Here is an 11229-nt window from a genome sequence, read left to right as displayed (position 1 = left end):
ATATGAATTATGGCAAGTCTTACTGTGATGGTGATTGGGTGGTTGATGACTGGTCTTAACATTTACCCTACATATTTTCTTGATCATTTATTTTCTATTCCAATGCTTAAGGTCTATGCGTCTCAATATAAATCTGAAAACCAGGCTGCAAAATGAAAAGCTACAAATTGTCTCATGTTATTCCACCATATTAACAACATGTTTTATTTCAGATACATAAACAAATGTCATTCATTTGTTGTAACTGAAAATAGCGACAGAAAAAAGTAACATAAAAAAAAGATACCTCAAAAGTAGGATGGTGATCGTGGAAGGTGTAATACAGACTAAAGCCTATTTGATTATTCCTTTATATTAACAATATATTTAATCTTCGGTACACGGGTAAAATCCACGTGCACAGGATGAACTGTATTTTTATAATCGGATGCACTGATAAAAACACTCGCGCACAAAAATGTCCTTCAACGTTTTCTTTAATACTTGATCCTAGACGATTCTGCTCGACACGCGGGGAATGACTGACGGAAGGTGAATGGAAATTTCACGTACAACGTACACGTTGCTTGCCTTCCAATCGAACGGCTAATCCTCTTCAAGAAGATCGTCATCGAGACTTATACCCTGAAACAGAAAATATATTCTTAAGAATGGTTACATCTATTCCTACTAATTTTGCCTCCGATTTAACATATGGGCCGCTCCCCCCAGAGGGGGGAGGGCGATTCGAGTCAATCGCAACTTCGAACACTTATACCTCCACCCCTGGAAAAACCGTATTTGTGATCCTCATCCTCCAAGCTATCTAAGTGTATAACCCCCCCGACCCCATAAGACTTCGACACCTAGAAAAACCATATTTGTGATCCTCATCCTCCAAGCTATCCAACTATATAACCCCCCCCGAGGGAGCGGCCCATATACTAAACTAATGCCCTAACTTTATCAACGGGATAACATACCGTACCAAATATTTTAGAACAGCGTTGGGAATTAAGTGCTCTTTTCGCCCAGTTTTCACAGATTACCCCCTTTCCCCCCTGCGCTCGCCGTGCCCCACACGAGGGTCCGAGTCCTGGAGACACCTCAGGCGTGTGCCGTATAAACTTTTCAGGGCGCATTGGGGCTACACTCGTATCAATAGATTTCCAAGGAAGGGGGTAAGATATTTTGCCAGTGAGAAGAATAATGTGGGGACTAGGAGGCCTTGGTTCCACTAGGCAGACTAGGCGGTCGCCTAGGGCCCCCCAAGGTCCAGGGCCCCCATAAGACAATTTTGCGTCTAAGAATGCAAGAAGAGTAACGTTTACTTGAATATTAATCTAAATTAGTTATACAAGCTTTAATGTTAATTTTATAAATTTTATTTGAGGTACTTTTTTTTATGTCATATATATGAAGGGGCCCTTTTTCGGAGCTCGCCTTTTCAGGGCCGGCCCTGGGGAGGATAGGGGCCCGATAGTAAGAATGAACAGGGTTAGATCAAATCATTTTAATCTGGGTGCTTCCTTGTTTAGGAAAGGCCTGGTGGAGACACAGGACTGTGAATGAGGAAATGGGGTGGAAGACTTAAATCACGTGGTGTGGGGGTGTAATAGATTCTATCAGGAAAGAGAAAATCTCGCGGAGATTTTAACAAGGAAAGGAGCGGAAAGAGGGGAGGCCATTTATGGGAATATTAAGAAGGATAGTCTAGCAGTAACAAAGAAACTTATGAAGTATCTGGACAAATTGAATAAAATTGTATAGGGAAATGGACGTGGATTGGAGCAAAAGATACGCCCCTGACAATAGGGTAGCTGGGGTAGGGGAGAGAGAAGGAGATGACCCCTGGACAATGGGCAAAAGTGTATGGGGAAGGATAGGACGTGTGGTGGGATGGATGGAAAAAAGGAATCTGGATGATAATGGAAGGATGTAATAGTTTGCAATGCTGAGAATTATACCATCATAAACAATTGTAAAAAGTTATAGAGGAGGGGATGCCCTCCTAGAATGCCATCTTGAACGAGTCCACCCAAGTAAAAAATTTATGTATGTAATAGATTACCACATCACTCATGGGGTACGATTCATACGGCACGCGCCTGAGGACTAGGGCCCTCGCGCGGGGCACGACAAGCAATAAGAGGACAGGGGGGTAACTTCTGAAAATTGGCCGAAAAGAGCACTTAATTCGCTGTTTTAGAATAAATGTATTATCTGAAAGGGGAATATGTGATAAATGATGGAAAAGGTACACCAAGTAGAATCCAGAGGGTTATGTGCATGAATGTTATGGCAATAAAGCTGTAAAGAAAATGAACCGTGACTGGCGTGAAGTCAACAAACCTTAAGCTTCTGAATCCCCTCCACAAGGATTGGTTTCACAGTCTAAAGATCTCAGATGAGGTGTACTATCAATACTATTGAATTGTAACGAAATAAATTGTTATTATTGAAAATACTAACGACGGTCCCTCAGTTTTATTCAACGGACATTTCATTCTGAGCGCTAATTCGAACGTGTTCACATATATTCGCCAGGATCGATATAAAATGGTACACAGACGGTCGCGAGTGTGTTACGCTCGGCTTCAGACTGTTTTCGTAATGCAATACCCGGCTAGAATTACACGTCTGTATTTAAGGGTATTAAGGCATCGTCTAGTTGCACCCTGCTTATTCGCCATCCTCCCTTCTTCTCTTTCTCTTCCGCTTGACCTCGATTCACCTATCATCTTTCCACTCACAATTTTGATAAACGCATTTTTCTTTTTTCCAAAAATGATTAAGAGAAGGAATTCTTTTAAGGTCACAGACTTACTTTCAGTTTTAGAAGTACTTATGTCAGGCAGCATGCATAAGGTTGCATGGAAAAAAAGGCAAAAATGAGGCACGATATTCATACAAAATGAAGATTAGGGATGTGCGGGTTCGGACTATTTCGGCTCAGGTCGGATGAAGTCGGGCAGATTCGGACGAGCTCCCAACTCTCACGTACTCGTTAATGCTTGCAATAGGCATGTTCAAAATCTATTTTGTATAAAATGAACATACAGGATACATGGAATGAAATTCGTTCCAAATAAATTAGTTACAAGTATTATTTTTCCACATGAAAATTATCCTATTCCAAAATACCATATAAAACAGATTTTGCGCATGCTTATTGCAAGTATTAACAAGTACATAAGAATTAGGCCGCGGCCCGCGGGAGCTCGTCCGAGTCTGCCCGACTTTATCCGACCTGACCCGAAACAGTCGGGCTACCCGACTGCAGGTGTGTATCGGACACCCACCCGAGCCCGCCCGAGGTTTTCCGAACCGACCCGAACACTCGGGCCGCACATCACTAATGAAGATACAAGAGAAAAATCGTTTAAAGAAACGAATAACAGACTTACTGTTGTATCTAACGTTTCGTCGAGTTCGAAATCAAGGTCCAAATCGTCGTCGTCCACGGTGAGTGGCCTAGAGTTACTGTTGGTCTTGGTAACTTTTTCAGGAACGCTTGCTTTCTCCGTAGAGGATGGAATCACCTTACTAATATCCAGATCTTGTAACCTGTTCGTCAGAACTTCGGTCGGTGCTACTTCAGCTTCGTTGTTAGTCGTCGTGCCAGCTTTGTACGTGAACTGATTCGCTTCTTCGGCAGCTAACATCTCTTCGAATGGTTTTCGTTCAATGTTGGACTGCAACAAAGGGAACGATAGAAACAGAGAAATAAAATATATCAAAATAAATGGCTTGTATTTTACTGGTTAGCATTTTAATCTCTTTTGGTCAGTATCCTCCATACTGGCCATTTGCTATTTATGTACTAACCTAACCTAACCTAACCTAACTTAATCATTTAGTATTTTTATACTGACCATTTTGGTAATAAAATACTGCCCAACCATGAATTTAAAAACTGACCATTTAATTAATTGCCAAAAAAAATATGTCCTTACTTGCCATTCCATACTGGCCATTTGCTATTTATGTACTAACCTAACCTAACCTAACCTAACCTAACCTAACCTAACCTAACTTAATCATTTAGTATTTTTACACTGACCATTTTGGTAATAAAATACTGCCCAACCATGAATTTAAAAACAGACCATTTAATTAATTGCCAAAAAAAATATGTCCTTACTTGCCATTCCATACTGGCCATTCGCTATTTATGTACTAACCTAACCTAACCTAACCTAACCTAACTTAATCATTTAGTATTTGTATACTGACCATTTTGGTAATAAAATACTGCCCAACCATGAATTTAAGCTCTGACCATTTAATTAATTGCCAAAAAAAATATGTCCTTACTTGCCATTCCATACTGGCCATTCGCTATTTATGTACTAACTTAACCTAACCTAACCTAACTTAATCATTTAGTATTTGTATACTGACCATTTTGGTAATAAAATACTGCCCAACCATGAATTTAAGCTCTGACCATTTAATTAATTGCCAAAAAAAATATGTCCTTACTTGCCATTCCATACTGGCCATTCGCTATTTATGTACTAACCTAACCTAACCTAACCTAACCTAACTTAATCATTTAGTATTTTTATACTGACCATTTTGGTAATAAAATACTGCCCGAAAATGAATTTAAAAACAGACCATTTAATTAATTGCCAAAATAAATATGTCCTTACTTGCACATCCGGGAAGGCAGAGGCTGGAATCTTCTTCTTGCTGTCCTCCCTAAGGAACTGTTCCACTTTCAGTGCTTCTCTGTACCCAGGAAACAGATTTTCATACTGCTCAGGATCAGCCAAGCTCTGCCCGGCCTTCTCGCTCACCGCGGACAACTTCTCCTTCCATAGCTTAACGATAGACGAAATTCTACTGGGTGCGTACGTTCTTGCGAAGAACGCAGCCTCCGGGATTCTATCCGTTTTGATGAGAATGTCTAAACACTTGTCGACGTCTCCAAGAATGAAGTAAGACAAGAAGGAGATGTTGTTCTTCCCCGTTTCGTTGGCGTCCGTGCCGAGTTTCTGTATCATGTTCGCGTTGCCGGTGCTGGTGGCGAGTAACAAGAGTCCACCGAAATCTTGCGCTTGATGCAAGCATTCCTGTGCCAGGCATAATTTTCCTTTCTGCGTAGCGAGCGACGCCAATTGCCGCCATTTCTGTTGGCTGTTCGCTTCTTTAGCGAGCGCATGCGCAGTAGCGAGATCTCCCAATGCCAGAGCCAATTCGAACCTGTGTTCTGGGTCGGTGGACACAGCCAATGCTTGCTCTTTGAAACCCTACAATATTTCAGAGTTAAAATATTCATCTCTAACAGCTTGTACTAAAAATATTATTTAACGAATACAAAACCTGTTTCTCCAAGAAGTGTGCAACTCTTGTTCTATGTTCCTTTGGAACTGTAGGCAGTACTCTGTCGGCCGTTTCGAAATCCTTTCGCATAACAGCCGTTTGATATTCTAATACGGAAAGTAACAGGGAATACGAGACAACGGACAATTCTTTGTCGCACAAATACAATCTATTGTCTCTGGGAACATATCCAAGAAGATACATCGGTCTGTCCAAATGCGAGACGGTTACAATTTCTCCGCCGACAAAATAATTCACCCGATTGACGCTGTTTGTGTAAATGAAACAATCGCCCACCCATAGACCAGTTTTCACCACCTCGTTCATCTCTGCGACCATCTGAAATGCATTAAAACCCATGTTTCACGGTTTCTTTTGTTTTTCATTCTTGCAAATAATCTACCTCGAAGGCGTCTTCGATGTCCTCGGAATTTTCAGGAGCATTCACAACAGCATCACCGTGATATTTTAAGATGAAGTATTGATCGGTCGTGGCTAGTGTAACGAGAGAAGCGTTTTCAGCCCAGTAAACGTGAGTAGGTTGAATGTCTATACGACGGACTAGCTTTAACGTGTCCCAATCGAAGAAGGATAGGCCAGATCCGGATGATACGCCCAATAAGAATCCGCCAAAGATACCTGTGCGATAAGAAAAATATAAATAAGAGTTATATATACAGTGTCTCATAACTCCTGTAACACCTGAAAATGGGGGGTTGCTGGGGTGATTCTGAACTTCTTCTTTTACCAAAATGCTGGTTGAAGCTTCGTTTCTGAATTATTAACGAAAAACACTGGCCGTGAACAAACGCATTGACAAACGCATTCGTTATTCCTGAATAACGAATAATTCCACATTGTTCTTAATTTAAGACCACATTAACGAAATGCATTTGTTCACGACCGAGCGCGGTTCAGAGCCAACGCTCAATCTTGGGAGTGTTGGCTCTGAACCGCGCTCGGTCGTGAACAAATGCATTAGCACAGCGCAGGTATCGGGGGAAGCGTGCGACAAAGTTACATCATCTTAAATTAACCCATTATCCGCCAATGTCCCATTTTTGGGACGCATTTTGAAATTTTTTTCTTTTAATAACTTTAATAATTTTTGGGTTTAATAATAATGGACAACTGAACAACTTTTTCCTTTACCAAAATGTTGAGTGAAGCCTCGTTTTTGAATTATTAAAGAAAAACACTAGCCAATGAGAGCGCGCACTCATTCTTGGAAGCGTTGGCTCTGAACCGCGCTCGGTCGTGAACAAACGCATTGGCACAGCGTGCAACTAATTCCACACTGTTCTTAATTTAAGACAATGTAACATTTGTCGCACGCTTCCCCCGATACCTGCGCTGTGCTAATGCATTTGTTCACGACCGAGCGCGGTTCAGAGCCAACACTCCCAAGATTGAGCGTTGGCTCTGAACCGCGCTCGGTCGTGAACAAATGCATTTCGTTAATGTGGTCTTAAAGTAAGAACAATGTGGAATTATTCGTTATTTATGAATAACGAATGCGTTTGTCAATGCGTTTCTTCACGGCTAGTGTTTTTCGTTAATAATTCAAAAACGAAGCTTCAACCAAGATTTTGGTAAAGGAAAAAATTGTTCAGAATCACCCCAACAACCCCCCATTTCCGAGTGTTACAGATGTTATGAGACACCCTGTATATAAAAGAACATACTGAATAATAATCATTTACCATCAGCGCCAAAGTCGGGTTTAAAGCTCTTCTTTTCCTTGAAATTCTTGAAAACTTTGACAGTAGTGTTACTTTCTCTAACAGCATACTGGCTGGAATCAGCAGCCCAAACAAACTCTGATGCCTGACCAAATGCTTTGTTTCTTAGCGCCATGGACGTGTAAATAATATATTCTCCATCGCCGCAAACCACAAGAAATCTTCCATTTGGATTATGCTGGATGGTCTGTGGATAAATTTCACAGGCGCCCATGTCTTTGACCGCCAATGGGAGCCTCTCTCCATCCTGCGCTTCCTCCCCCAAGGCTTTCAAATTTACTTGCTGAATCTCACTGTGTTTTGCCCATACAATTTTGCCGCCTAAAGAATCCATGGAAACGGCCGGCTCTTCTCTGCCAACTTTTACCATAACACTGCCCTCGTCGTAACCTACTGCAACATTGTTCGAGCCTCGCATACAGGCAATCGTCCATACTCTCTCGAAACCATAGTTAAGTGACGATTCCAGTCTGTACGTCCCTGCGTGCCATATTCTTACAGTGCCATCCTCGGAACCAGTAAGTATAATTGGTAGTTCTGGATGGAAACAGACTGCTGAAATATTCTGTGTGTGTCCCTCCAGTGTCTGTACACAGGTCTTGTTCTGATAGTCCCATATTTTAACGTATTTGTCGTCCGCCCCTGATATTAAATACGGTTTATCACCACCATGATAGTAATCGACGCAATTAACACCCTTTTCGTGACCCTCCAATGTGAAATTAGCAGTGGAAGATCCAAGCTGCCATACTTTCACAGTTCTATCCAATGAAGCGCTTGCAAACGTATTGTTATCCTTTGGATTAAATACAATTTGCATGACGTAATGAGTGTGCCCTTCGAATACTTGTTGCCCTATCCAGGCCTTCTCCCAGTTCCATAATTTAATTAACATGTCATCTAAACAGAACGTTTGAGAAATGAAGATACTAAAATATTGTAATAAATAGGTAAGCGAATAAACACCTACCGCTACTTGTCAATATAAATGGCTGTGTTGGATGCACCGCGATACATCTGACATAATCACTGTGTGCTTCGAAAGAGTGCACCCTCTCCAAAGTATTATAATTAAACACTCTTATTTGCATATCATCGGAGCCAGTGACAACCCAATTCTTACGTGGGACAAATTTGGCTGTACGAACTGGCAAGTCGCACACCTCGAATGTTTTAACCAACATTTGAGTTTCATGATTCCAAATATTAACGTTTCCTTGATACAACGAACAGAGCATCCACGGTTCAGTTGGGTGAAGATCTACGCTCTTCACTCTGTCTGACCTTGCGGTCAGCTTCCGCTTGATATCTAACCTTAGTGGCTATAACAGAAAAGGAATATAAACCTGTATCTTAAATAAAATGCATGTTTTATAATTTTGGAAGCAGGCAAAAGGAAACTAATCAATTTATTATCATTTGATACATGTAATTTTATTGTAGTTTAAGATGAGAATGAGAATAGAATGAAATATGTGACACATTTATTAAATGCTTGTCATACACGCTAAAAATGATATAAAGAAATTCTGGTAAAATATTAACGAAAGAGGATATCATATTGTAGAAAAAATGTTGTTCTTTAATAAATGAGGGTGGATATTTTGACGTGTCAAAAAGGTAAGCACGGGAGTAGTGTCAATAAGCAAGTGTCTACAGGTGTTTACCAGTGACATACAATTTATCTTTTGCTCCCTTCATTTTAAAAATACGTACCATTTTATGCTATACAACGTGTATGTATTCGCAATGTTCAACAATTTTAAGATAACTGATGCAGACAGTAACAGAACCGAATCTCCTGCCATCAAGTTAGGACGTGGCCGATGCTCGTAGCGAAAATGGCGTCCGCCTGTACCAGATGCTCATCACTGAAATACCGATTGATTAAATAATATTCCAACAATCTTTTCTTTACACTATTTGAAGCAAGATTACTGTAAGAGATATATGATAAAATTCAGAAAAGTACACATGTATGTATACTCTGTCAAGCGAGAGAATAACCTTCTTAGATGACGAGTTTTCGTTCTTTCTGCGCATGTTAACTCGGTTCAATTCTACGCACTCTGTAATATGTGGCGAGACGCATGCGTCTTTACGACGATCGTGATGCCGAAAATATATACCTAGCGTGCAAGAAGTTTAGTTGTGACCGATTTTCCATATGGTTCTCATTATTCATTCGTGTTTCTCCACCGTGTATATGACCACAAGGGCAGAAGCTGGCTATAGATGGGCATCACACCCGTGATTAAGAACTTTCCTAGGCTGTCGATATGCGCGAAGCGAGGTTATTTTCTCGCTGGACAGAGTATTCTTCTGTATTCAATCTGTATACATATGTAAGTAAATTCAAGAGACTTGAATTTGTGCCTCAAGTACAAAAATGTGAAACATTTCGCATTGCAACAATCTAACGCAACTTGATAGTAACAGCAGATTGCTTCGATATATCACCGATATTAGGTGAAGGTTTCATTATGAAGCCTTTGGTGGCGTCACACGTTAATTGTAAATTAATTGCGAAATTAAGCTGCCGATGAAACAGTAATCTCAAATTCGATCAGTCAAAATCAGCGCAAGACTTGCATTTTAAAAAGACCGCCATGATCTAAATATTTTTAAAATTCGATCCTAGCGCCACCTATACGAAAACAGTGGAAATTACTCAACAACTTACAGACTAGGTTTCCAGAAGCGAACACTAGCGTATCAAGTCTTTACAATTTGATGAATGAGGAAAGAATGAATGTTAAAGAAAATTATTTGAATTTTGTTTATAAAAATGATGAACGAAACTGACTAATAAAGGCGGCGTAGACAATTTCTTCTTTATGGACATTTTCTTCCTTATCGACCTCGACGTCGGCCGTTACATGTTCTCAAAACTCAGTCGGTAAGTTATTCGATTTTAAAAAACATTTAATTTATGGCGGTCTTTTTAAAATACAAGTTTGTTAAACAATTATTTTAATAATATTTCCGTCTTGTGCTGATTTTGATTGATTGCTAAGAAACAAAATAGTCATACTAACCTGTATACATGTAAACCCAAGTTCTCTTGTGGGTGTCTATGATCCCCATAATCATGGGTCCCCAAGAATAAAGACGTCCAATCTTTCTGTATTTGTAATCATTGACCTAGATAACAAACATTACGTACCGGTGCCACGCATGCCACGCCATCGAACTCCGATCTAACCTCAAACGTCAAATATAAGTGGAAAAAATGACTGCGTTAACAGTTATTGGAAAATTTTTGCAAGAGTACACGAAAAGTACGCCGAAGAAGCTTAAAATAATAGACGCTTATCTGCTTTATGTATTTCTCACGGGCGTTATACAATTCATATATTGTTGCCTCGTCGGCACATTTCCCTTTAACAGTTTTCTTAGTGGATTTATTTCCTGTGTCTCGTGCTTTGTTCTAGGAGGTATTGTAATTTTTATTATTTACTTTCTATCATGAAAAGTCAAATATTTAATATACTAATATTTTAAGTAGTATGGTTATCAATATGGAAGATAAATCCATCATATTTTTTGCTACATTCACTTGAAGCTTTTGTTGGCTACAATTATTATTAGAAAAGTTCCTTACCTGGATTTAAAGAAATGGAACCATTAACACTTAAATGTATTTGTTTCAGTTTGTTTGCGATTACAAGTGAATCCTCAAAACAAAAATCAGTTTTATGGAATAAGCCCGGAGAGAGGATTCGCAGATTTTATTTTTGCGCATGTGATTCTGCATCTTGTGGTAATGAATTTCATTGGTTGAATTGAAAATAACGTTTCGTTTGTACAACTGTTTAATAAAATATTACAACAATAACATTACATTCAACCCCATTATTAATAACAAATACCATAGAACAGCGAAGAATAAACTGAAATTTATCTTTATTTATGTAAGGTATAGTACTATGTGGTGTTAGGACATTTGCCAGAATGCGTATTCTTTTATATATATTTAAGCAAAAGATAGTAAAGGGCATTTAAGAAAAGACTACTCCATTAAAGGAATTTTTGTTTATTTTACATTTTCTATTTTGAGTATTTTTTATATGTGAAACATCACTTAATTTTGTATTCTGTAAACATTTAGACATAATAAAAAATAGTGCTTTTTATGGCAAATGAAACATTCCTAAGAAATATTTTAGTGGAATTT

General features: G+C 39.3%; 2 protein-coding genes across 3 annotated transcripts; one reads left to right on the top strand and one right to left on the bottom strand.

Moving 5' to 3' along the window:
• Positions 1 to 336: 336 nt before the first annotated feature.
• LOC114879729 (coatomer subunit beta') lies at positions 337 to 9142 on the bottom strand. Of its 2 annotated transcripts, none has more exons than XM_029194946.2 (9): positions 9060 to 9142; positions 8769 to 8923; positions 8023 to 8374; positions 7014 to 7952; positions 5714 to 5949; positions 5311 to 5649; positions 4638 to 5237; positions 3387 to 3674; positions 337 to 624 (listed from the first exon to the last, which is right to left on the bottom strand). In XM_029194946.2, exons 2-9 carry the CDS (start codon positions 8769 to 8771, stop codon positions 586 to 588), a joined length of 2796 nt encoding a protein of 931 aa, XP_029050779.1. In that variant the 5' UTR covers positions 8772 to 8923; positions 9060 to 9142; the 3' UTR covers positions 337 to 585. The 2 variants fall into 2 exon arrangements, with proteins under 2 accessions (XP_029050779.1, XP_046145059.1); XM_046289103.1 differs by having other exon boundaries at positions 8991 to 9065.
• A 1058-nt stretch (positions 9143 to 10200) lies between these two features.
• Positions 10201 to 10895, top strand: LOC114879715 (dolichyl-diphosphooligosaccharide--protein glycosyltransferase subunit DAD1). The gene is made up of 2 exons (XM_029194924.2): positions 10201 to 10489; positions 10706 to 10895. The coding sequence occupies exons 1-2, from the start codon at positions 10285 to 10287 to the stop codon at positions 10834 to 10836; spliced, it is 336 nt and encodes a 111-aa protein (XP_029050757.1). The 5' UTR covers positions 10201 to 10284; the 3' UTR covers positions 10837 to 10895.
• Positions 10896 to 11229: the final 334 nt, after the last annotated feature.

The sequence above is a fragment of the Osmia bicornis genome, chromosome 16, assembly GCF_907164935.1.
Source record: "Osmia bicornis bicornis chromosome 16, iOsmBic2.1, whole genome shotgun sequence".
Classification (NCBI taxonomy): domain Eukaryota; kingdom Metazoa; phylum Arthropoda; class Insecta; order Hymenoptera; family Megachilidae; genus Osmia; species Osmia bicornis.
Note: the sequence above shows the minus strand (reverse complement) of the source record. Positions and strands in the feature narration are given on the sequence as shown.